Genomic DNA, 27,424 nt, shown 5'->3' on the forward strand with positions numbered 1-27,424 from the left:
GTTTTTTAAAAAAGTGAAGGTACTATTGCTTCTGCTTTTGAGTTCTAGTAAATTGTCTTCTGACTAAAAGCTTCTCACTAAAATTGTTAACATGCTTTATTGAATGTTGTATTTTCAAATGGATGTAGATGTCATGACATGATTAAATATATGGGGACCTCTGACTAATGAACTTTTCTATTCAGTATTGTTTCAGAATCTCAAGTTAAGTTATATTTGTGTATTTGAGTGTTAGTCCCTTAGAGAATTTGTAAGTAAAGTGAAAGCTAGATATCTACAGATTTGTATTTAGTTTAGCGTAGGATTCTTTGGAAATTTAAAAAAAAGTGTTATAGAGATACGAATTAATTGCAAAAAAGTACCAATTTTAAGTATGTAGTTGATTAATTTTGACAGATGTTTAAACCATGAGGATAGTTGCGCTGTAGAACATGTTCTTCACTTAAAAAGCTTTCTTTTTTCTTTTTAAATTGAAGTATAATTGACTTATAACACTGTTAGTTCCAGGTGCATGGCAGAGTGATTCAGTCTTTCTCTACGTTACGAAATGGTCACCATGATAAGTCTAGTTACCATCTGTCACCATACAAAGTTATTAAATATAATTGACTGTTCCCCTGTACATTTCATCCCTGTGACTCATTTATTTTGTAAGTGAAAGTTTGTACCTCTTCATCTGCCTCCCCTATTTCACTCATCGTCCTACCCTTCCCCCCTCTGGCAACCACCTGTTTGTTCTCTTTGACTCTGTTTTTGTTTGGTTATGTTTGTTGATTTGTTGTTTTGTAGATTCCACGTATAAATGAAATCATACGGTCTTTGTCTTTCTGTGTCTAACTTACTTCATTTAGCATAATGCCCTCTAGGTCTACCCATGTTTTCTCAAATGGCAAGATTTCATTTTTTTAATGACTAATATTCCACTGAAAATATGTATCATATCTTCTTTATCCATTCATCTATCAGTGGGCACTTAGGGTGCTTTCATATCTCAGCTGTTGTAAATAATGCTGCAGTGAAGATAGGGGTGCATGTATGTTTTTGAATTAGTGTTTTTGTTTTCTTTGGAAGGCTACCAAGGAGTGAAATTGCTGGATCGTATGATAGTTCTATTTTTACTTTCTTGAGGAGTATCCATACCGTTTGCCATAGTGGCTGCATGAATTACATTCCCACCAGCAGTGCGTAAGAGTTACTTTTTCTCCACATTCTCACCAACACTTGTTACTTGTTTTCTTTTTGATAATAGCCATTCTGACAGGTATGAGGTAATATTTCATTGTGGTTTTGATTTACATTTCCCTAATGATTAATGATTTCATGTGTCTTTTGGCCATCTGTGTATCGTCTCTGGATAAATGTCTATTCAGGCCTCTGCCCATTTTTTAATTGGGGTGTTTGTTTTTGATGTTGAGTTGTACGAGCTCTTTGTATATTTTAGATACTAACGTCTTATTAGATATATCATTGCAGAAATATTTTCCCACTCAAGTAGGTGGCCTTTTTGTTTGTTGATAGTTTCCTTCACTGTGCAAAAGCTTTCAGTTTGATGTCCCATTTGTTTATATTTGCTTTTGTTTCCCTTGTCTGAGGAGTTATTCACAAAAAAATTATTGCTGAGACCAATGACAGAGACTATACTGCTTATGCTTTCTTCTAGTTTTATGGTTTCAGGTCTTGTATTTAAGTCTTTAATCCATTTTGAGTTTATTTTTGTATATGGTGTGAGTATGTAGCCCAGTTTGATTCTTTTGCATCAACTGTCCGGTTTTCCTAACACCATTTATTGCCCTGTTGTACATTCTTGCCTCCCTCGTTGATGTTAATTGCTCCTGTAAATGTAGGTTCATTTCTGGGCTTTCTATTCTGTTCCCTTAATCTGTGTGTGTGTGTGTGTTTTGGTGCAGGTACCATGTTGTTTTGACTCCTGTAGCTTTGTAGTATAGTTTGAACTTAGGGCATATCATACCTTTAGCTCTGCTCTTCTTTCTCAAGATTCTTTTCCCTATTTGGGTTCTTTTGTGTTTTTATACAAATTTTAGAATCATTTGTTCTAGTTCAAATGCCTTGAGTCTTTTGATAGGAATTGCACTGAATGTACAGATTGCCTCGGGTAGTGTGGTCATTTTAACAATATTCCTCAGTCCATGAGCACAGAGTATCTTTCCATTTGTTGGTGTTGTCTTCAGTTTCTTTCATTATTGTCTTACAGTTTTCTCAGAGTAGGTCTTTTACTTCCTTGGTTAGACTTATTCCTAGTTGTTTTATTATTTTTGATGCAATTGTAAATGGGATTATTCTCTTATTCTCTCTTTCTGATAGTTTGTTGTTAGTGTACAGAAAGATGACAGATTTATGTATATTATTTTGTACCCTGCAACTTTGCTGAATTCATCAATATGCTCTAATAGTTTTTGGTATTGTCTTTAGGACTTTCTATACAGGGTATCATGTCATCTGCAAATAGTGACAGTAAATTTATTTACATCTATTCTTCTCCCTAGTTCATTGAACATCTTTGTGATCTTTATCTTGAACTCTGTCAGGTGGTTTGCTTATCTCCACTTCACTTAATTCTTCTGGAGTTTTCTTTCTTTGGAACATATTCCTTTATTGCCTCATTTTTCTCAGTTCTCTGTTTTACCTCTCTGTATTAGGTAGGCTGGTTATACTTCCCAATCTTGGATAAGTGGTCTTATGTAGGAGACGTCCTATGGGATCCAGCAGCATACGCCCCTCTGGTCACCAGAACTCTGTGCTCTAGGGCTGCCCCCTACTTGGGCTGTGTGAACCCTTTGATGGCAGGGCTGACTGCTGTGGTCATGCTGGGAGATGGGGCTGGCCTCTGGCCTGGTTGGCTGCCAGGCTCTGCCTTGTGCAGAGGCTGCAGGTCACTGGTGGGTGGGGCTGGGTACTGGGGCAGCTGGCTTTGAGATCAGGTTGTCCTGGGGCTGGTGCCAGCCTACTTGAGGGTGGTGCTGTTAAAAATCTTTCTTATGCCCATATGGTGTCATATAGCCTATCCCCTCCCCTTCTCCCACCCCCTTAAAACACTTGATCTCATTGCTCTTGCCATAGTTTTTCCTCTTCTAGAATGTCCTATGAATGGAATCCTTCTGTAGGTGGCCTTTTGTATCTGGCTTCCTTCCCTTAGTGTAATACTTTGAGGTTCACCCATGATACGTGTTTCAGTAGTTTCACTTTATTGCTGAGTATGATTTTCATTATGTTGCTGAGCATTTGTTTTACATGCTAAATAGTCCACTGCATAGTTACAGCACAATTTGTTTATCTGTTTCGCAGTTAATGGTCATTTGGGTTTTTCCACTATTTTGGCTTTTATAAGCATGTTTTTCTTTCTTTCAGATAAATAATTGAGAGTGGAATTACTGGGTTTTGTCAAAACTATACATTTCATTTTATGAGAGACTGCTGCTATTTTCTAACCATTTTGTGTTCCCGCCAGCAATATATGATACTTCCAGGTGTTCTGCACTCTCATCAACACTTCATATTGTCAGTTTTTAATTTTAGACATCCTAATGGGTATGTAGTTACATGTAATTGTGGTTTTAGATTGCATTTCTTTAATGCGTAATGATTTTGAGCATCTTTTCTGGTGCTTTTTTGTCACCTGTATATCTTTTTTGGTGAAGTGTTTATTCACATCTTTTATCCATATTTTAATGAAAATAAAAATAAAAGATCGTCTTTTTATTGAGTTAAAGAGTTTTTAATATATTCTTGATACAGACCTTTTGCTGATAAATGATAAATGATAAAGATAAGTAAGAGTATTTTTACTCCTATTCTTTGGCTTGTCTTTTTCTTAACAGTTTGTTTTGAAGAACAAAAGTTTTTCAGTCGAAGTCCAGTTGATCTATTTGTTTTCTTTTATGGTTTGTTTCTATTTTGTTAACTAAGAAACCCTGACCTACTCCAAAGTCACAAAGACTTTCTCACTGTGTTTTCTTCCAAAAAGGTTTCAGTTTTTATATTTTATACTTAGACCTATGATTCATTCTTAGTTCGTTTTTGTATATATCGTAAGGTGTGGATTTAGGTAATGCGGTATAGTAATATAATATATATTTATGGTGTAATCAAATAATATATATTTGATTTTTGCCCTGGGTTCCTGGCACAGAGCTCCTAAAATCCTGGAAATTTCTTTGGAGTAGTAAGAGCATCTTTTGTATGCTAATGAGATGGCTGAAGGCAGGGACCCCAGATGACTTTAGAATGGGGTGGTTGCCAGAAAAATCAGTCCTGGGGTTAGAGGGTTAGAACTTAAGCCCTACTCCCCCAACCCTGAGAAGGTAGCAGGGCCACGGACTGAGTCCAGTGTCTACTGGACAGTGGTTTAATCAGCTATGCCTAGATAATGAAAATGCCATAAAAACCTATAAACAATGAGGCTTGGGGGGATTTCAGGCTGGTGAACATGTGGGATTGTCGGGAGGGTGAAACCTTTGTGTCCCTCCTCCCCTGTACATCTCTTCCTTTAGGCTGATCCTGAGCTGTGTCCTTAATAATAAACTGGTAAATGTAAGTACAGTGTTTTTCTAAGTTTTGTGAGTTACTCAAGTGAGTTATTGACTCTGATGGGGGATTTGTGGGAACACTTGAATTTTTAGCTGGTTGGTCAGAAGTCTGGGTTCCCCCCAGGACTTAGGACCAGCGTCTAAAGTGAAAGCAGGCTCGTGGGGCCGCGCCTTTCACCTGTAGGATCTGCGCTAATTTAGGGAGTCAGCATCAGAATTGAACTGAACTCTTGGACACTCAGTTGGTGTCAGAGAATTGGCAAATTGGAGTATAAATCACCCCCTCTCCCCGCATTTAGTGTCAGCAATAGGACTGGTTGGACTGACCCATAGAACTCAGAAAGTGCTTTATTTATTATTACTGGTTTATTTTAAAGGATACAACTCAAGAACAGCCAAGTGGTAGAATGTATAGGGCAGGCCTCGGCTAGAGGGTGTTCAGAACCTTCCATGCCCTCTTGGTTGTGGCACCCTCCCATATATGTGTTCAGCAACCTGGAAGCTGCTGTTGCTTCTTCTTCTTTTTTTTTTAAATTTTTTGTTTTTGACAGGGGGAGGTAATTAGATTTACTTATTTATTTATTAGAGGAGGTGCCGAGAGTTGAACCCAGGACCTCATGCCTGCTAAACAAGCCCTCTACCGCTTGAGCTACACCCTCCCCCCGACCCGGGAAACTTCTTGAACCCAATTGTTAATGGATTTTACAAAGGTTTCATTACATAGGCAGGATTGATTGAATCATTGGCCATTAGTAATCTGTCTCTGGTCCCTCTACTGTCACCAGAGATTGAGGGGTAGGGATGAAAGTTCCAACCTCTTATCATGACTTGGTCCTTCTGGTGACCAACCTCCATCCTAAAACTGTTAAGGGGCCCTCCAGCAGCCATCTCATTAACATAAACCCAGCTATGGTTGTGAGGGGCTCATTATAAATGAAAATAGAAAATACCTCCATCACTCAGAAAATTCCGAGGGTTTCAAAAGCTCTGTGCCAGGATACAGTGACAAAGACCAAATATATTTTTTATCATACATCAGGGTTTTTTTTTTTTAATTCATACGTATGTCCACTTCTTTCACCATTTATTAAAGACTAACTCTTCCTCCACTGAATTATCTTAGGGCCTTTCTAAAAAGTCAGTTGACCATATATATGTGTGAGTTCTGCCCAGGCTCTCTCTGCTCTTTATTGTCTCAATCAGTCTGTACAAGCCTTGAACATACTTGGCTAAATTTAGTCCTAAATATTGCCTATTTTTTGATGACACGGTAAAGTGGCCTTTCTTAATTTAGACTCCTGATTTTCATTGCTAGCATGTGGAAATGTGATTGATTTTTTGTGTATTGACTTTGTATCTTGCAACCGTATTAAACTCACTTTTTAGTTCTAGGAATCACATTTGTAGATTCTTTGGTATTTTCTAGGTAGATGGTCAAGTTATGCGCAAATAAGGACAGATTTACTTCTTCCTTTCCATTCTGTTGGCCTTTTGTTTTATTCTTCTCTTAAAATTAGGCCCTTATTATGGTGTTGAATAAAAGTGGTGAAAATGTCCATCCTTGCCTTTTCTTCAACCTTACGGGGATGCATTCAGTCTTTCGCCATTAAGTGTAATTTAGCTGTAGATTTTTCATCAATATACTTGACTAGGGTGAAAAAGTTTCTATTCCCAGTTTGCTGAGTTTTTTTGTTTGTTTTTTTAATCATGAATTGGTGTTGAATTTTATCCGAAATTTTTTTGTACATATTAAGATGATTATATGGTTTTTCTTTCTCAGTCTCTTAATATGGTGAATTGATTGATTTTCAAATATTAAACAACCTTGTATTCCTGGAATACACCCTTCTTGGTCATGATGTTTTATAGTTTTTATATATTGCCAGATTCAATTTGCCAAAGTTTTGTTGATGAATTTTGCACTTTGTTTGTAAGGGAAATTGGTTTTTAATTTTCTTGTCATTTCTCTGTTTTTGGTGTCAAGGTATTACTGGTCTCAAAATGAATTGGAAAATGTTCCAGTTTTGTTTCTTCTGTTTTGCTGGACAAACCTGTGTAGAACTGGTAATATTTCTTACTTGGTTGTTCAATAAAATACACCAACAGAGCCATCTGATCTAGGAGTTTTCTTTGTGGGAAGATTTTTAACTAAGATTTTAATCTCTTTAGTAGATAGAAGACTATGCATGTTATCCATTTCTTTTTACATTTTGATAAATTATGTCATTTAAGGAAATTATCTGTTTTATCCAAGTTTTTAAATTTATTGGCATAAAATTGTTCATAATATTCCCTTATCCTTTTAATGTCTATTGAATCTATTTTGATATCTCCTCTTTCATTTTTGATATTGATAATTTATGTCACTTTTCTTAAAAATTCTGGCAAAACATTGATTAGTGTTTTGATTGTTTCAAAGAACCAGCTTTGATTTCATTGTTATTATTTTTTCCCGTTTTTCTGTTTCATTAATGTCATTAATTAAGTAATAATTTTCTTTATTCTGTGTGCTTTGGGTTTAATTTACTTCTCATTTTCTAGCTTCTTAAGGTGGAAGCTTAGATTATTGATTTCAGTCCCTTCTTCTCTCCTGATGTCAACCTTTAATATTATACTTTTAATTTCTCCGCTTGAACATACCAGAGATGCCATTAAAAATGGCTTAGATTACCCTTTTTGTGGAAGTAATAAGTATTGGCTGTTGCTAATTCATTTCTGACCTTGTTTTTCCATTAAAAAAATTACTACCTAAATAATATTTTATGCTCTTAGATATTATTTTCTTTTTTAAAAATAGGAAGTATGTATTAGTGATAACTTGCTGACTCATCTCTCTGCTTCCACTGTTGCCCCGCTGAGGCACACTCCCCATAGTGTAGCCCGAGAAATCTTAAAACATAATCACTTCACACTTCCTACTCCAAATAATCCTCAGAAGTAAAGTGTGGTGGGCTGAATAATGCCCCCCGAGGCTGGCTGTGTCTTAATCCCCGGAACCTATGAATATGTGATCTTACAGTGCAAAAGGGACATCACAGATACATGTTAAGTCAGAGATCCTGAAACGAGGAGCTTATCTTGGGTTACCCAGTCGGGTGAATGTATAGACAAGGGTCTGTGTAAGAGGGAGGCAGGAGGATTAGAAGTTGGAAAGAGGAATGAGAATTAGAAAAACTACTATGAGGGAAGAAATGACAGCAATGCAGGGAATAAGCTCTGAGCCGAGGAATGTGCACAATTTCCAGAAGCCGGCAAGGCAAGGGAGCTCATTCTCTGGTACCGCAGGAATGCAGCCCTGCCAAGTTTCAGGCTTCTGACCTGGGACTGCAGGATGATTCCACTAAATTTGTAGTTATTTATGGGGAAGCTGATAAAAAATGTGTAAAGTCTCCTGACCTGGCTGCCTCGCCTTTTCCCACCGGCTCTCCCCTTCTCCCCCTTGTCCATCGCGCTTGGCCTCGCAGCCCTCGTTTCTCTGCTAGACAGAGCTCGTCTCCGCTCAGACTCACTGTGCTCAGCGTTTCCTCTGCTTGGAAAGGCCTCTGCTCAAATGTCATCTCCTTAGAGAGTTGTGACTGTGTCATTTTAGCCAAAACAGGCGTCTCCACTTCCCCTCACTGTCACATTTTCCTATTTTAGCTTCATCTTCTCAGTTCCTGAATTTCTTTTTTAGTTGTTTGTTACCAATCTGCTTCTTGGACAGATAAGCTCACTCTGTGGAATTGGGGCAGGAGCCCAGCACCTGCACAGTGCCTAGTCATTTAAGGCACTTAACAGATAGTTAATGGGATGAAGAATTGAAAAATTTTGGTTGCTAATGTAGTGTCATTGGCAAAGTGTCATGGTTAAGTAAAGCATGCTTTGTGTTTTGATACAGTACATGTATAGGTGGCTTATAGGGTGAAGAAGAGGCAACTGCTCTTGGCCTTTCTCCCCCCGTCCCCTGTCCAGGCCTGCCCAGTTAGGTCATGCTGCCCTTAATGGGGAGGGGACATTAGAAGGCACTAGAAGCCAGAAGAGGTCTTCCATGAAGAAGTCCCCTCTTTCACAAGGCTAGAGGAGTGTAATTCAACCCATGACCCTGGGTCAGGTTCAGTATTGGTCCAGCCGCTAGAAGGGCAGAGCTGAAAAAATTAGAAAAAAAAATTTACATCAGTTTGCCTCTGGCAATTTATATTTAGCAGCACAGTTTGCTTTCTGAGAGGGTCCCATGGGAGCCAGAGTTAGACTAGACTAGGGTTAGGCAAACCTTTTCAGTAAAGAGCCAGGTATTCTAGGCTTTGTGGGCCTCTTGCAGTCTGTGTCATATGTTATTAAATTTTTTTTTAAATTTTTATGATGCTTTAGAAAGAAGTAGACTGTAGCTCGAGGGCCATATGAAAGCTGGGTGCAGAGTGGCTGCAGTGTTCTGAGCCCTGGTTCAGGCTCTGTTCCTTTTACTTGTCTGCTTGACAAAGTCCATTTCCTGGGACCTGGCCCCTCACCTGCAGCTGGGGAAGCCGGACTCAGCTTCCTCGAGCTTCACAGCTAGATGTTAGACACCTGGCCCGTGCAGGCTGTGTTGTGTGTCTTAACACACATTAAAAGTGCCCTCTTTTCTTGTGTGATTGATGAATGATCCTGCAGACATCTCTGCAACTCACAGTTGTACAAATATTTTGTTCAGTGAGAGCATCGTTTGGGTGAATGCTAGACTCGAAGGCCACTACCATTTAGGAGTATCTTGAGGTTTAAGGTTCCTGGAAACCTCCTGATTAGAATTTCCATGCGAGTAACTTAGGACTTTTGGGGGCAGAATAAGATTTGAGAGATGGAGGTAGTCAGTGTATTCACATTTTCTAAAATAAAAGTAAAGCCAACATGATTACTACATTAAATTACAATATAACTTACTCATTTAAAATATTTATAATATTATATACTTGTTATCTCTTAACTGTAAGTCTCTGGAAGTTTTCTTCTCTTGAATTATATGAAATATCTGTAAATTGGTTTTGCTTTTCTACAGATAGGATAGCCTTTACTGGGTGTCTTTCTTGAAGCATTGTTTTGTTCTGGCAGGCAGTTACTCTTCTGGAGGATCTGCCCAACCCTTTTGAGGCTTGTTTTAAAAGTTTTTGATGTCTACACGAAATGCCCGGGTCTTCTGTGTGTTTTCTCGGTTCCCGCTGGCCATGATGGGGACACCAGGAGTTGTTCAGGCCAGAGCTCCCTGTTGTTCTTTCTTTGATAATTGCCTGTGAAATGGCAGTTGCCCCGGCTTAAAGCTTAAGGGGAGCCCGTGTAGATTATTGGAGCCCTTTGCCTGAGAGGCGCTCTCCTCTTCTGGTTCCCTGTCCTGCAGATTCCAGCCACACGGCCTCCCTGAACTCTCATCTCTGGGCATCAGCAAGACCACTGTGTTGTTGTATTTAGGGCTCCCTGCCATACACCCCAGCCTAGAAAGCACCTGGCAAAGAAAGCTGGAACAGTCAGTGGGCTCCCAGATCGATCTGTCACTACTTGTCGATCAGCTTCTGAAAGATACGTCATATATACTGGGTGAAGAAGGGCTCGTAGTGCAGTACCACTGACTCCACCACAGTCAGAGGTGGACGCCTCCAGTTCCCTCAGTGGGGAATGGTGTTTAGGAACCAACATCTGAGTGCTCAGGATGCTCATTGTTCCTGGGGAGTCTCTGCTTCTAGGCCCTTTTACTGCACACAGCTAAGAAATAGGGAGGTAAAAAAACTAGATTATGTATATACACACACATTTATGTCAAGGTCTGTATTTATATATTGGAAACCGTGATTTCATACAAATAACTGTTTCCAGTTCATCACCACAGGATTCACTTTCACTCTCTCCTGTTCTGTAGATGTCTTATTTGCAGTATATTTACTCATTTGCTCAATCCTCTAGTAATGGAGAAAATAGTTTCAAATGACTTGTGTGTACCACTGTGATAAATCCACTTTCTAACCAGAGTTTAATATTTAGAGTATTTATGTCTTTAGACTGAGGGTAGAGAGTAAAAATACCGTGTTGAAAAGTTATTTACATTATTTCCCCTTCGGTTAATTATGTTTAATTCATACAAAGTAAAATTAGGTTTCCTCACTCGTTTATTTCACGTTGCGTATGTGAAGTGTCAGCACAATTTCAAAAGTCAAAGCTGTCCCTGGAAGTCCCTGGAAATGTCACTACCCCTTCCTCCTCTAATCCCTTCCAGTTTCCACCCTTGAGGGTTGTTAATGAACCTCGTTCATTTCTAGTTTATCCGTCATGTTTCTTTCTGCAAAATTAAGGATATACTTGTTTAAGCATCTCCATTCTTGTACAAGTAGCGTCCTGTACATACTCTTTTGTCCTTCATTTTTTTCGGTTAACAGTATATCCTGGGAATCACTCCATATTAGTTCACAGAAATGTGATGATAACTGGAGTATATAAGGGTTAATGGGACTTTCTCAGAATGGAGCTATGTCCCCAGTTTGCATGCTGATGACACCAATCCTGGTCCTGTTTGAGAGGGAGAAGTGACACAACTTCAGAAGAGAAGCCTTCAGGCAAGCCAGGGAGCCTGGGATGCTGGGCAGAATGGAGACTTTGGGTTTTGGTTGGTGAAAGGACACTTCACTGTGAGGGAAAATGAAGGCCTGTTTATTAGAGCCTGAATTCTGATAAAATTCTATGTCAGAGCACTCATTTTCATTTAATGGGGAGTTGCTATAAATGACTCTTGAGGAAAATTTGCTATGTAGATTTTTTTAAATTAATTTTTTTAGAGAAGTTTTAGATTCACAGCAAAATTGAGAGGGAGGTACAGAGACTTCCCATATACCCCCTGCCTCCTCTCATGAGGAGCCTCCCTTGTTATCAGCATCGTCCACCAGAGTGGTACCTTTGTTACAATTGATTAACCTCCATGCTTACAAGTGAGTAACCCTACACAAGGGTTCACTCTTCATGTTGTGCATTCTATGGGCTTGGGCAAATGTAAAATGGCATGTATCCGTCATTGTAGCATCATACAGTGTATTTTCATTGCCCTGAAATTTAAAAGTCATCTGTGTTCAGCCTGTTCATCCCCTTCACCCTTGCAACCACTGATCTTTTTACTGTCTTTATGCTTTTTCACCTTTTGCAGAGTGTCAAATAGCTGTTATCATAAAGTATGTAGCTTTTTCAGATTGGTTTCTTTCACTTAGTAATATGCATTTAAGTTTTCTCCATGTCCTTTCATGCCTTGATAGCTCTTTCTTTTTATTGCTGAATTATTTTCCACTGTGTTGATGTATCATAGTTTGCTTATCCATTTACCTACTGAAGGACACCTTGGTTTCCTCCAAGTGTTGGTGATTATGAATAAAAGCTACTGTACATACCAGTTCAGACTTTCGAGTGGACATGTTTTCAACTCCTTTGGGTAACTACCAAGGAGCATGATGGCTGGACTGAAAGGTAAGAGTCGGTAGTTTTATAAGAATCCACCAAAATGTCTTCCAAAGTGGCTGTACCATTTTGCCTTCCCACAGGCAGTGAAGGAGAGTTTTTCTTGCTCTACATTCTTGCCAGCATTTAGTGTGGTCAGTGTTCCACATTTTGGCTATTCAGATGCGTGTGTGGTGTTATCTCTTTGTTGTTTTAATTTACATTTCCATGATGAAGTGTGATGTGGAGCATGTTTTCATGTCCTTATTTGCCATCTGTGTATCTTCTTTGGTGAGGTGTCTGTTAAGGTCTTTGGCTCAGTTTTTAATCGAATTCTTTATTTTCTTACTGTTGAGTTTTAAGAGTTTGTATCTTTTAGATAACATTCTTTTATCAGATGTGTCTTTTGCAGATACCTCCTCAGTCTGTGGCTTGTCTTCTCATTCTCTTGACTTTGTCTTTTGCAGTGCATACTTTCTGGTTTTAATCAAGTCCAGTTACCCATTATTTGTTTCATGGATTATGCCTTGATGTTGTATTTATACATTGAATTTATACGTTAAATTGGGAAGAACTGATATCTTAACCATTTTGAGTCATCCTATCCATGAACATGGACTATCTCCACTTAATTAGTTCTTTTTTGCTTTTGTTCATACATTTTGTAGTTTTCCTTATATGAATCTTGTACATATTTTATTAGATGATTGGTATTACTTTGAACAAATTATTATCTGTTAGCTCAGTGAAGAAGAAGATGACTAGAAGTTTTTATTTTACTTTCACTTACTCCTTTTTGGATGCACTTCCTTTCCTTTATGTGGATCTATATAATTTTCCTTCCCTCTAAAGAACTTTATTATTATTTTTTAAAATATTTCTTGCAAGGCAGGTCTCTTGGCAACATATTTTCTCAGTTTTTGCTTTTTCCTTCACTTTTAAAGGATAGTTTTGCAGGTACAGAATTCTAGATTTGATATTGTTTTTCTCTCCACACTTTAAATACTTCACTTCACTCTCCTTGCTTGCGTGGTTTTTAAGGAGATGTCAGGTGTAATTCTTATCTTTGTTCTTTTATGGGTAAGATTTTTTTTCCTCTGGCTTCTGTCAGAATTTATCTTTGACTTTTCTGTAGTTTGAAAATATTATGCCAAGGTGGGTTTTGTTTGTTTTTTATTTTTTTTATTTTTTTTGCATTGGTGTTCTTGGTGTTCTCTGCTTGTTCTCTGAGCTTTCTGGGTCTGTGGTTAGGTGTCTGACATATATTTAAGGAGATTCTCAGACATTACTGGTTCAAATATTTCTTTTTCTTTCTCTCTTTCTTCTCCTTTTGGTATTCCTAATATGCACATATTACACTTTTTGTGCTTGTCCCTCAGTTCTTCGATGTTGGGGTTTTATCTTTTAATTTTTTTTCATTCTTTGTTCCCTTTTTCAGTTTTGGAAGTTTATGTCGTGATAGCGTCAAGCTCAGAGTCTTTCCTCAGCTCTGTGCCGTCTATTAAGAAGCCCATGAAAGCTGCTGTTCATTTCTGTTACAGTGTTTTTATCTCTAACATCTTTTTGTTTTTTTCTCAGGGTTTCCATCTCCTTGCATTGCTTGTCTGTCCTTGCGTGCTGTCTACTTCATTCCTTAGAGCCCTTACCATATTAGTCATCATCATTTCAAATTCACGGTCTGTAATTCCAGCATCTCTGTTACGTCTGTGTCTTTAAATTGTGTTTTGGTGACTTGGTGTGCCTTTTACTGTTCATTTGATAGCCCCGCATGATGATGTGCTGGATAAAGGACCTTCTGTAGATAGGCCTTTAGTGATGTGGCGAGGTGGCGGGAGGGGAAGTGTTCTGCGGCGATGCTGTGATTAGGTCTTAGTCTTGTCATGAGCCTGTGCCTCTGAACTGTGAACTTTGTGGGTGTTTCTTCATTTTTTTTCCTGCCCCCTTAGGTGGGGCTGGATGGCTAGAGTCGGCTGGAGTTGGGTATCCCTTCCTCCAGGTCAGTTAGGCTCTGGTTGGTTAGTTTCCCCTGAAGGCAGGCCTTGTTAGGAACAAAAGTCTCTGGTATTTCAAAGTGGCTCCTTTTCCCCATCCCCTGCCAGCAGGAGGAGGGGGTTTTGCTGCAGTATTTACTCTGAGAAGCCAGTGAGGCTCTTGGAGGTAAATTGCACAGAATTGCTGGGTACCCTGGAGTCTTTACCCCTCAGAGTTGCTCCTGCCGAGCCTCCAGCAGTTCATCAGCTGCGTTTCAGGTTTTCCTGCCCTGGCAGCGGTTTGCGCTGCTCGCGTGTCTCAGCTCTGGCATGCTGTGGTTCTCCATATCTGTTTGTTTTTTTGGTCTCAGGGGCAGCAGTTTGCCCTGTGCCTTCCTCTGCTCTCTTTCCGATCCTAGAACTGTTGATTCAGTCTGTTCAGCTTTTTACTTATTGGGACAGAGTAGCAACTTCTCGGCTCCTTACATGTGGAACTGGCAACTGCAGGTCTGTATAACTCCTCATAGACGGAAATTTTATATTTATTTGAATTAAAAGGTAGTTTCAGATCCAGGATGAAGCCTAAGCTAAAAGTACTTAAGAATTAGTGTTGCTGTTAAGGTCTGAGAAGCTGTGAGGGTAGACATAACAAGACAACTATGCTCCTGAGCTTTAGTTGGTCCTCTCTCACTCAGAACCTTGGCTGGAAGTTCCCTGTAATGATTAGGGCTAACCTTTATGCCCTCACCAGTCAAGATCCCATTCCTTGAGAAAGGAGTAGCCTGAAGCTGGACCCATTTGTTATCATTTATAATACATCATCTAGTACATAACAAGCATCAGTTAGGGTTCTCTCAGTTTCATGTTACAGAAAAATGGGTTGCGAACTTACTTACACTCATAATGTTGTTAGGATTGTTCTAGTTGAGTGATTCTGGATTGTTGTGAAGTTCCTTTGGCTTCGCTCTTTTCTGTCTGCCAGCTTCATTCCCAGCTTGGTAGCCTGAAGCTTTAGTAGTTTAGGGCCTCCCATCCACGGATGACCACGTTGAAATGAAGAGAACACGTTTGCCCAAATTCAGGCTGGAGCCCTCAGATTGATCTTGATTTGATTCTTGGGGGAAGAAAGTGTGCTGGTTAGCTCAAGCCAGCCAGAACTGACCCCTAGATGTGGGAGTGGGTTTAACTTCTTTCAGAGTACATGGAATGGGGGGTGAGGGATGGGGGTGGGCCAGAGGCCGAGACCAGAACAAACATAAGGCTGCCTTTAGGAAGTGGGAAGAAGGCGGTAGATGCTAAGTAGACAGCCAGTGTTCATGAATTTGAAAATTCCTGCTATAAACTGTCTTCTATTACGGTCCAACTATAAAGAAAAACTTGGATTCCTTTAATTTATTCGTTGATTTCTTCATCAGATTTCTTGGAGGGAACCTGTTATGGGCTAGGTACTGTTCTAGGATCTGGGGATTCAGCAGTAAAAAAGACCTGTTCTTGAAATCACCTGTTCTTGTGGAGCCCCAAGGCATGGAGGTGGGGGAGGCAGTTAAATAACACTATTGTAAATATGTATGGTGTCCATTAAGTGCTCTGAATGCAAATCAAACTGGGCAAAAAGAATGAGTTGTTGTGGCTGGTGTGGAGGATTGCTGTTCTATATGTGGTGGAGAGGGAAGGCCTCAGTGAAGAGATAAATGAGTAGAGAGTCCTGGAGAAGTGAACTAGTGAGCCTTATGAGTGTCTGTGGAGTAGTGTTTCAGGCAGAGGGGGAAGCAAGGACAGAGCCTGGAGGCAACGTCATACTTTGCAAGGTAATGGGAGAGCAAGAAGGTTTAATGTCTGGAGCAGGGTGAATGAGAGGAAGAGAGCTAGGAGGTGACGTCACAGAGGTAGGAGTCCAAGTCATGCAGAGTCCAAGTGATGTAGACTTTCTGCTTCTACTCTGAGTGAAAAGACTGGGGTGTTTTAAGCTAAGGCGTGACTTGATATGACTGAAGTTTTAAAAGGCTTGCTCTGGTTGTGTGTTGAGAACAGACTGTTCCAGAACTTCTGCCTTTTGATCCTCAACAGTTAAGATTATACTTGGACCAATGTAGCGGTGGTGGAGGTAGTGAAAACTTGTTGGATTTTACATATATTTTGAAGGTGGAGTCAGGGATTTATTGATGGAAAGGAGTGGGTATGAGGGAGAAGAGTCAAGATTGACTCTGTTTTGATCTGAACATTGGAAGGATGGAGTAATCATCAGTTGACAAGTGGAAGAAGGCAGGAGGAGCATGTTCTGGGGGAGGGGAGTGTTTATGGTGTTTGAGATGCATATTAGACATTCAACTGGATGTATCTAGTAGGCAGTTGGACTTAGGAGTCTGTAGTTCAGGGTAGAGGTCTGGGCTTGAGGTAAAAATTTTGGTATCATTGGTATACAGGTGGTATTTAAACCTTTGAGTAAATGAAATAAGAACAAGCAAAATAGTCTAGAAGATGGTGAAAAAACAGAGAGGGAGGTGGAAGGAGAAGACAAAGAACTAATGAGCTATCCTCAAATGCAGTGGTCGAAATAAATTCAAATTTATTACGTATCATAGTCAATGTCACATGTGTACTAAATTCTTTAGAAGACAAACAATTGATGGCTTAAGGAAAGTTATCACCTAGCTGCTGTAAGAAACACTTAAAACCTAAGGATATAGCTTGAAAGCTGAAGAGGAGAAAAAGATACTCCAGTCCAATACTGACTAAAAGAAAGCTCATATAAATATATTGATATCAAATGAAATAGACTTTGAAACAAAGTTCTATTAGAAATAGTTATCAGAGATAAAGAGAGTCAGTACATCACAATAAAAGGTTCAATTCCCCAGGTAGGTGTAATTCTCAACTTTTATGCTGTTAGAAACAGCCTCAAAATATATAGTGCAAAAATTGACGTCTTCTATGAATTGTACTTTTATGAAAACTAGAAAAACATCTCTCCTTTTATGAATTGATGTTTCATGACTTTCATTCTTTCCTGGAGGTCCTCTGAAGAACAGAAAATTTGCTTTAGAAAAGAAAATTAACACTCATTTTCTCTTTCTAGTTACTGTATGGTTCATTGGACCTTTTTATGAATCTAAGATGCTATAGATTCTTACATCACTATATCTTTATATTGGAAATTTCATCTTCCTAGATTTTATTAGTCTTTATTCCCAACTATGCTAAGAAAAACTAAAATAAGAAAAAATAGAAGAATGAAGGATTTTTCTAGAAAACTGTCAATGTTCCTGCATTATCTTTGAGTCTTTATTGCATTGCCTCAAGAGTTGCACATACTTTTAGAAAATATAAATGAAGTCTGGAGATACCATCTTTGTAGTCTTTTAGTTTTCATTGAACACAGTTGAGAATTTAGAATTTTTCATTTTCTACCTATAATGGTTAAGAGTAGAAAAGTTGACAGGAAGACATTTCGCAGTTGTTAGATGGATAAAATAATGGTCAAAACAGACAGTGGGATTCTAGGGCCTCATTACAATGGTGAACTTGATCATATGAGTGAAATCTTAGACTGTGAGACATCAGATGACAGTATCCTAGATGAATTTTCTTGAACTCAAGAATTGATCAGTGAGCAGTACATTTCTGTGGTTTATATAAAGGAAATATGGAATTTGCATCAAATTAGTCATTAGGCAGGAAGGGCTTCATCATGCGGTATTTTTGTGACAAGAAGTTAGACTGTCCCATTTTGCCAGAAGGATGTGTGACAATATTCTTGAATTTCATATAATGTTGTGCACAAACATTTACTTGAAGAGTGTTGACAGCAGGTGTGTGTACAAAGGTGATAGGAAGAGAACATGTAATAGAGAAAAGAAAACAAGTCATTGGCTTGATCATTCTGATGGATGTTTATAAATCTGCAAATGAAAGTATTTTACAGTCAGGGAACAAAGAATATGGCTGTCCTCAACAGGTTTATAAGCCATCGATTTTCAGAAGCACTCCGTTTCCGCAGTCCAAGTTCAAGAAGAAGCAGAAGTGATGGTCATGTGGTAAAGATATATTTGAAATCTGGAAACAGATTTTATAAAACTATATGTCCCTGGTTCGTGCATGTCAGTTGACCAGTTTTATTCAAATGACATAGCCCTTTCACGTGTGTTTGTGTGTGTGTGATGTGTGTAAATGTGAGTGTGTATGTATATTCACATGTGTGTATTTGTAGGTATGTGTGTATATAATACACATGTGCACATACCAGGAAAATATTAAAATATGGGGTGTCTGTATTTCAATTTTGACTACAGTTTTCAGCTAATTTGCTTTTTTACTATCCTTTTATTTTTCTGTAAATTATTTATATAATGACCTAAATATTAAATAGAAGAGTCTATTGACTCGGCTGATAAAGGGAGTTGATTATTTTTCCTGGCCTGCTGAGGGTTAATGTAACGTACCTGTGTGGATCACTGTCCCCAGTATCTGACTGTGCATCCCTTTCAAGCACACATGGAATATTCATGAAAATTAACCATCTGCTTGGCTATAAAATATAAAACCTCCACAGATTTCAAAGGCTGAGTTCTGTGACTACAGGCAGCTAAGATACAAGCCATTTACAAAAGATAATTAGAAGAAGTCCCCTACATTGAGAAACTTTAAATAACTTCTGAGTAACTTACAGCTCATCAAAGGAATTATAATGGAAAGTAGAACATACTCAGAATTAAATTCTAACAAAATACTTTAAAAGTTGTGTAATACAGTTAAGATTGTACTTTAAGAAAGAATAAACGCTCAGGATGAAGAAACTTAAGAATCCAATTTAAAAAGTGACAGAAGTAACTACAGAATAAACCCAGATAGGGTAGAAGGAAGGAGGTGAAGATGAGCATAAGCTTATGACGTGGAAAACACACAGTAAGTAGTGAGGATGGTAAAGTCCAAAGCTGGTTCTTTGAAAGTCAAGCTTCTGGAGGGGAAAGCGCCATGGCTCTGATGAGTTCAGGGCCTGCCATTTGCCTAGATGGCCACAATTAGGGATGTATTTAACCCCCAGCCATGTAGGATGATCCACTTCTCTGCCACCATGTCTTGAAATTCATCTGCATTCAACTTAGTAAATCTTCACTTCTTGGGGATATGGGTCTTCTGGGGCCAGGGAACTTGAACTTGGCCCTGCATCGGACCTCAGTCACATGCTCCTTGTTCTCCAGCTGGTGTGGGTGGACACGATGACTTGGCCAGTGTGGCTCCTGGGTCCTGTGTGCTGGGACTTTCCAGAGGCACCCTGAATACCTGTCTGGAGCCTAGACTGGGGACAGCATGAAGTTAGACATGAATGTCCACTGGAAAGGGCTGTCTCCAAGGTCTCTTAAGGCAGTCCATACAAGCAGCAGGCTGCGTGCACTACTGAGGGGGCTCCTGTTTGCAGCCATTGCACACCAGGCCTCCTTGGGGAAAAGAGCATGGCGGGCTTAATTGGCTGCAGAAGGAGTATTTTTAACATAAACTTTTAAATTGAATTATAATGAACATATGGAAAATCACACAGACCATAAGCATGTAATAAATTTCTGCAAAATGAACTCACCTGTGCAGTCACCACCCACATTAAGAAATGAACACTACCCTTACCAGCACACCACAGTGCATTCCTTACGCCTCTTCTTCTCATTAACCATCTCTCACCCAAAAGATGCTGTGTGTTTTTCTGATTTTTATTACCAAGTACTAATTTTGCCTGTTTTCAAACTTTATGGAACTGGAATTATCCAGCATGTGGTCTAAGGCTGACTTCTACTCAGCATGTTTGCGGGGTTCAGTACGTACTGTTCACCTAGGAATAGCATGATCATATTTGGGAGTATTTCACAGTTCGTTATGCTGTTGGTGAGTATTTGGGGTGTTGCTGGTTTCAGCTGTTCTGAATAATGCTTCTATGAATGTGCTTGTGCATTTTTTTTAATTGAGTTATAGTCAGTTTACAGTGTTGTGTCAGTTTCTGCTGTACAGCACAATTCTTCAGTCCTACCTGAACATACATATATTCATTTTCATATTTTTTTCACCATGAACTACTACAAGATATTGAATATATTTCCCTGTGCTGTACAGTATAAACTTGTTTATTTTATATGTATTGTGCATGTTTTTTTAGTTACATATCATGCATTTCTGATGCATGTGTGCACTTGGGGTGGGATTGCATTCCAAAGTGATTTTTACCCCCAGCAGCATTAAATCAGAGTTTTCATTGCTCCTACCTTCACTAACTTCAACTCTGTATTGCTTATAAAATTGTGTTTTTAATTTATGTTTCCTTGTTGGTTAATTATGTTATACTCCTTTTCATGTCTTTATTAGCCGGTGTGATGCCCTCTTTTGTGAATTGTCTGTATCGTTTACTTGTATTTTATAGTTGGCTATTTTATCTTCCCAATTTACAGCTCTTTATACGCACAGGGCACGTGTATTTCAGATAACTTTTCCCATTCTTTCACTTCCATATTCCCTCGCTTAATGATATCTTTTGAGGAACAGAAGATTTTAATTTCAGTGAAATCTGGTGTTTTCCTTTTAGAAGTCTTTGGGGAAATCTTTTAAAAATCTTTTTACTAATGTCTTGAAGATATCTTTGGATGTTTTCATTTAGAAGTTAATTGTTTGACCTTTCACATTTAGGCAGTAATTCACCATTAATTGATTTGTTTGTGTATATAATATGAAGGGTCATGAACTGTTTTTTCCCATATGAACCTCCAGTGGCCTTATTCCCATTTATTGGCATGTTCCAGCAGTGCCATCTTTGTCATAAATCAGGCAGATATTTTCTGGACTTGCTGTTTTGTTCCATTGCTCTGTTTATCTTTGAGCCAATTTGAAGTTCTCTTAACGACTATAGCTTTACAGTGTATCTTTTAGTATAAACTCTTCAACTTTTTCTTCATTCTTCAGCCTTTTCTTCTTCAAGAGTTATCTTGACTATTATTAGGCTTTTGCATATTCATTTTGTCAGTTTCTGAAAGCATTAGGGCTTTGATTGGAACCACACTGAATCTATTAATTTGGAGCGAATTTACATCTTTTAGCATGGAGTCTACCAACACTCCATACAGTACTACTACATAAACACGATGTAGTTCTCCATTTATTTAGGACTGCTTTAATTTAGATTTTGTAGGTTTTTGTGTCAAGATCTTATACATCTTTTATTAGATTTATTCCTTGGCTGTTTGATCTTTTTAATGTTAATATAAATGATACCTTTTTAAAATTGCACAAATTTCTTTTGCTACTATATAGAAAGAGTTGGTTTTCATATATTGAACTTGTATCTAGCAACCTTACTAAATTCACTTATTTACATGATTTGTAAATTGTTTTGGCTATGTTTCATGTATGATTAAGCTATCTGTTAACAATGACAGTTTTATTTTTTTCTTCTGATCTTTGCAATTAAAAAACCTTTCTTATTACACTGACTAGTACATCTGTTCCCATCTGTATAATTTCTTGATCTCTGAGAGGAAATAATTGACCATTAAAAGTGATGTTAGCTATAGGTATTTTATAATTGCTCTTTATCAGATCAAAAAATTTTTTATTCCTAGTTTGCCGTGACTTTTTAATTAATAATGAAGGTTGATTAGAAAGGACACCAAAAGCACAAGTAATAAAAGAGAAAAATTGATGAACTGGACTTCTTTAAAATTAAAACTTCCCAAACCAATCAAGAATTATCAAAAGATAAGCCACAGATGGAGAGAAAATGTTTGTGAATCATATTTCTGAAAAACACTTGTACCCAAGAATAAAACAAATTATTTAGGAAAAAAATTAGCAAAAGATTTGAGTAGACACTTTACTCAAGAAACTGAATTACATTTTCAGTTTCTTTAATATGTATTTGTGTTTTCAGATTTTCTGTTTGTCAGTTTTGGTAAGTTGTGTTTTCCTAGAAATTTGTTTGTCATTTTTCAAATTAATTGGGCTAGAGTTGTTAATAATATTCCCTTACTGTTTCATTGTCTGTAAAATCCTTAGTACCGGCCTCCTTTCATTCTTGATTGGAATTTGTGCTTTCTTTGATCCTCCATTATGAGTCTTGCTAAAAGGCCTTTTATTTATTTTAGTTTTTCTCAAAGAGCCAACTATTTTGATTTTTCTCTCTTGCACATGTATTTTCTATTTACAAAATTATTTTTTACTCTAGTTTTTAACCTTTCTTTTCTTCTATTTTGGGATTTTTTCCCTCCCTTTTTTCTATTTCTAGTTAGGGATACTTGATAAGGGTATTTGACTGCTTGCTTTATCAGCGCCTGTGAGAGATCTGTTAAAACCCACTGTGGTTGTCGATGTGTCAGCTTTTGCTTCTTATATTTTAGAACTGTCTTTTTTGTTTTTTATTTATAATTCTTAGGACTTTTTTAATGGATCAACATGTTTGCTATTGTAAAGTGACCCTCTGTCTTGAGTCATGTTTCTTGCCTTCGTTCTCCCTTGCCAGAGATTAAGATGACTTTGCAAGTTTTCTTTTGCTTGATATTTGCATGTTGTTTTTACCCTTTTTCTTTAGCCATTCTGTGCTCTTATATTTTAAGACATATCTCTTGTAAACGGTATCAAGTAAGATTTTAAACTCTCCTTGCATAACCTGTGTGAAGATTTCCCTGTAGTGTTTCTTTTAGTGTGGGCCTGCTGACGTCCGATTGTGTGGGTGTGTGTGTCTGAGTGGGTGTGTGAAAATGTCTTTATTTCACCATCATTTCTGATGGATAGATTTGATTTGTTTGGAATTCTCAGTGGGCAGTTATTTTCCTTCCTGACTTTAAAGGTGCTCATTTTCTGTCTCACACTGTTGTGTGGATAAAGCTGTATTCCAGGATTTCTCTGCTGGGACTGGTGTGCAGCGAATGGGCCACAAGTGTTACGAGCAAACCTTGATTCTCTTTGGCTCCTGCCATGGCTTCCAGCAGCCTGGTCTCTTTAACCCAAGTGTGCTTTTCAAAGCATGCTGTGTGGTCGCAGGGTCAGAATGTTGGAAAAGCCCCCGTCAGACCTCTGGTTGGTGTGTTAGAGCGCACCCTCATGGTGTCCTGGGACCAGAGGACGTGATGGATCCCATGATGCAGTTTCGGGGGCCCCTCAGGACCACCTCCTCCAGAGTCCTCGTCTGTCCCATCAACTTCCACTTATTCATTGCTTTGGCTCCTCCTTCGTCCTCTCCCTTCCCCCGTATCACACTACTTTTAGCTACTTTTGTTAAACGATACGTATTATTAGCTAACATGCACTAAGCAACATTTTATATTCTCAGTTTACAGTTATATTCTCAATGTTAAATGACAGTGAGTTTGAACCATTACTTCATTAACAAATACATCCTATTAACTTAATGTAGAATTTTTTGGCCCTACTATTTTTCTTTGCTAAATTTTAATTTTTCATAGAAAAAATTAGTTATGAAGATATTATACCAGACATCTAAAAACGTTTAAAGAGTTAACATATTGAGAATCCATCACCTAACTTAAGCAACACAGTATTACAAAAAAGATTGAAGTTCTCTGTGTCCATTGCCAGTCACATCCCTCCCCTCTGCTGAGGTCACCACCAATTGAATTTGGAGTTTATTACTTCCATGCATGTTTTATATCCCTAAGTAGCATTCTCCTTTTAAAAACTTACGTAAATGATTATTATACTGTGTATCTTTCTGTAATTATATATAATTATAACTGTGTTATATTTATTTCTATACTTATAAATCTTCCAACATTGTTAAATGTATCCATATTTATACTTTAATTCCTTCATTTTCATGTTGCACATACAACATTCTGTTGCATAAATATGTTCCAGTTTTGTTATTAATCCTTTTGTTGAGTGTCTAGGTTATTTCCAAGTGTTTTGCTATTTTTATATATGTTACATTGAATGTCATTGTACATGTTTTCTTGGGCATGTGTTTGAGAGATTTTCTAGGCTATGTATACCTAAGAAGTAACGGGTTGTGTGGGGTGTGTGCTTGATCAGCTGTAGTTCTCACTCCCTCAGGAAGTGTGTGGGCTCAGAATGTCCCCACCTCGGCTGATACTCGATATGATGTCCTGTCATGATCAGTTTCTAGTGGGCTGGTAAGAGTGAGGAGCTGAGCGTATACCGTCTGTCCTGTAATTCTACTTTGTTGTTTGTCTGTTTATTTAAATAGGGACCTACCTTGTCTCAGAGAAGTTAATTTTATAAAAAAGAATGTCTTTGTTGAGCCACAGAGTAAACAATCCCTTAAGGAATTCTTTATGTTGATTTGTATCTGTTCCCAAGTGATGAGTCTGGGGTGAACTAATTATCACACTGTCGGTTTGTATATACTTTCAAATGAATGATTGTTAAATGTGATCTGTGGTCACCAAGCAGGCATCCATGAGGGCACAATGGTTTTTGCAGCAGTGAGGTGCCCTTTTCACTGGGTTGGCATTTGCACTGATGGGGCAGAAGCAGTGGTGGGTAAAGTGCCAGCATACTTGCAGGAACCAAGAAAGTGGCATCAATCTGCAGTGATTTTTGTTAACACGAATGGGCTTATTTGTATTATTCAATGAATAAATAAATATTTAAAAAATTTTGTTTCATTTTATAATAGAATAACTGTTGGTAGATTTATATTATATAATCTGAACAAAACCCCTTCCTCTAAGAGTATGAATGGAGCCTGAGACCACAAAGCTTGAGAACCATTGCTTTAAGTACATGGTAGATGTATGAACAAACATTTTATTCTTTCTGATGCTGACCAGCGTCTTTGGGATGGAAAAGTTAGATAATAGAATTCGTTTGGTAGATAAATTCTGCCTTATCTTCAAGTTATATATGAATCTTAAGTAAATTTTCAATTCGTTGCCTTAAAATTTTGTTTATAACTGGATTATATTTGTAAATAAAATACCTTGCAGGTGCTGATCTTAAGGAAAGAGTCAAAATGAATCCCAGTGAAGTTGGCCCTTTTGTCTCCAAAATAAGAGCAGTGATTAATGAAATCGGTAAGCACAATTACATTGTCTGTTGAGCATGCTGAAGAGGACCTTAAATGTCAGCTTTCAAAAGTTGCACACTGTCTTCTATATAAGCTTTGACTACAATATATAATTAGATTTTCATGGCCTATAGCTGGTTGTAAAGCAGCATGGAATATATTTAATTTGAAAAATAGTGAAAAATATTTTATAATTAAAGATGCCTCCTGTTTATGATGACACAGCATATGGAGGTAGTTATTAGAAAACAAAGAAGAATTTGGTGTAAGCCTTTGACGTAAAGTATCTATATTTCTTGTATAATTGCGTACACAAACATATTTATGGATTTGGAATTTTTTTGGTTTTTCATGTCAATAGGATCATTCTGTGTAATGTTTATATTTGCGTACCTGTTAGTTTACTTTTTTATTAATACTTTTTAATATATTGCTGCATAGTAATGCATAGAGTAGTCTTATCCAAAATTTTAAATTATTGCTTCCTTAATGAACATTTAGGGTTTTTGTTGTTGTTTTGGTTTTTTGCTGTTTTATTGTTTATAATAAAACAATGATTATCTTCGTACAGAGTCTTTTAGAGCATTAGGATGTCTGTATAGGTTAGATGTCTAGACATGGTGTTGCAGTTCTCAGGACACACTGAATATAGAACGCACTGAAGAAACTGAATCAGTAGTTGAATGTTTTTTCACAGAGAAAGCCTGAGACCCAGTTTTTACATGTTCAGTGACTTGCATTTCAGATTCTTTCCCTAGCCGGTGAGGAACAGATCATTGCAACCGTATACTACCTCTTCCACAGAACGGTGGAGTGAGAGTACCTTCCTAAAGTCATTATTTCAGATCAGCAGAACCTTATGCATAAATATGACACAAGCAATGGAAGAAAGGATTGAGAGGAGCCATACCTGTGAACATAGATGAGATCAGTAAGTTTATTACAAACACCAAGTTGGATTTTCACAGGAATTGAAGGGGGAGAGAAAGATTTCCGCTTGAAAATATTAAATTTCATTCATGACGTTAGCCAAGTAAAATCATGGGTTTTTCTCAATAGACTGAGAAAAAGAATTAGAGAGATGTCTGCTCCGTCACAGGTAAAGCACAAGGCAAGCCAGGAGGAGCAGAGCGTGCCTGTTCCTGTTCTGTTCTCTTAGTAAATGCTCATTAGGTATCATCTCCTGTTTCACCATGGAGATTTCAAATCAAACAGGCTCTGTACTCACAGACAATAAAGCAATAATAGAATAGAAAAGAAAATCAGCTGGTCTCCTAAAGTCAGAAAAAAAGACAGGAGGCCCCCACCACCTCTGTTCAAGATGGTTCTGAAAATTCTGGCATGTGTGCAAAAGGTGGGGAGTGGAAATACAATGATGGCTGAAAAAGAAGAAATATAACACTGTCTTTCTCAAGTGGTGATTGTCTCCATTGAAAATCTATAAGGATCAATAAATTATTAGAAATAATGAATGTTGCAAGATAGCTGAATAGAAGATTCATATTAAAAAATAATTAATTGCCTTTCTTCCTACCAGCAACAGACAAAAGGTATCAATCAAAGAAAGATAACGTTGACAAGAGAAACAAAAGTAGATCTAGAAATATATGCAAGCTGTTTGGAAAAATTATGAAACTTTACTGTAAGACACTAAAAAAATTAAATGGAGACGTCTTATTGAATAGAAAGATGCAGTATCAAAAAGGTGATTCTCACAAATGAAATTAAGTGCATTAATTTTGTGAGGAACTTGGTGGGCACAGACAGGCCCCCAAATAAAATAGCTGAACATTCTTAAAGAAGAAGGAAATAAGGGTCCTTGCCTTATTATGCCCAAGACTTATTTTAAAGATACAGGAATTAAGGTGGTATATTACTGGCTTTGGGATAGACGAATTGACCAGTGGAGTGGACCGTAGAACCATAAAGTAGGGGAAGTGATATGGAGAGAGGAGGTGCTGCAGATCACTGGCAGGTGGCAAAGATGTGACTACAGTTATGAAATAAAACAAACTTGTATGGTCTTGATGGAGTGAAAAATCTCTTAAACACACACACACACACACACACACACAAAAAACCACAAAGGGAAAGGTTGATAATGTTCTATGAAATTAAACTTAAGAACATATGTTTGTTAAAAGACACTCTAAAGAAAGTAGAAAGAAAAGCCACAAACTGGGAGAAAACACTTGAAACACATAGCTGCCCAAGGATTCATGTATATATATATGCATATAAGAATCAACACATGTATACATACATGCAGCCTGGAAGTCAGTAAGACAAAAATGTTTCCCACAAAAGCGAAGTGGGAAGCATGTGCAGGGAAGATGAGCGTCCTCACAGGTAATCATAGAAATGCAGATGCATACCACAGTGGGATACTGTTTTATACCTACTAGGTTAGCCAGAAATTCTTATGCCTGATATTACCAAGAGTTAACAAGGAAGTGGGTCATTAGGAAGTTTATACA

General features: G+C 37.9%; 1 protein-coding gene and 1 non-coding gene across 2 annotated transcripts in view; one reads left to right on the forward strand and one right to left on the reverse strand.

Moving 5' to 3' along the window:
• The window catches only part of LOC105064765 (methylglutaconyl-CoA hydratase, mitochondrial-like), a 120,053-nt gene that overhangs the window by 39,087 nt on the left and 53,542 nt on the right, over positions 1-27,424 (forward strand). The window contains exon 5 of the mRNA XM_074355955.1: positions 24,868-24,954. Coding sequence (XP_074212056.1) covers positions 24,868-24,954 — 87 coding nt within the window. The remainder of the gene's footprint in view (positions 1-24,867; positions 24,955-27,424) is intronic.
• LOC123615265 (small nucleolar RNA SNORA70) lies at positions 19,269-19,403 on the reverse strand. The gene has a single exon (XR_006722857.2). It is a non-coding gene; the product is annotated as a small nucleolar RNA SNORA70 (small nucleolar RNA).

This window comes from Camelus bactrianus, chromosome 32 (assembly GCF_048773025.1).
Source record: "Camelus bactrianus isolate YW-2024 breed Bactrian camel chromosome 32, ASM4877302v1, whole genome shotgun sequence".
Lineage (NCBI taxonomy): Eukaryota > Metazoa > Chordata > Mammalia > Artiodactyla > Camelidae > Camelus > Camelus bactrianus.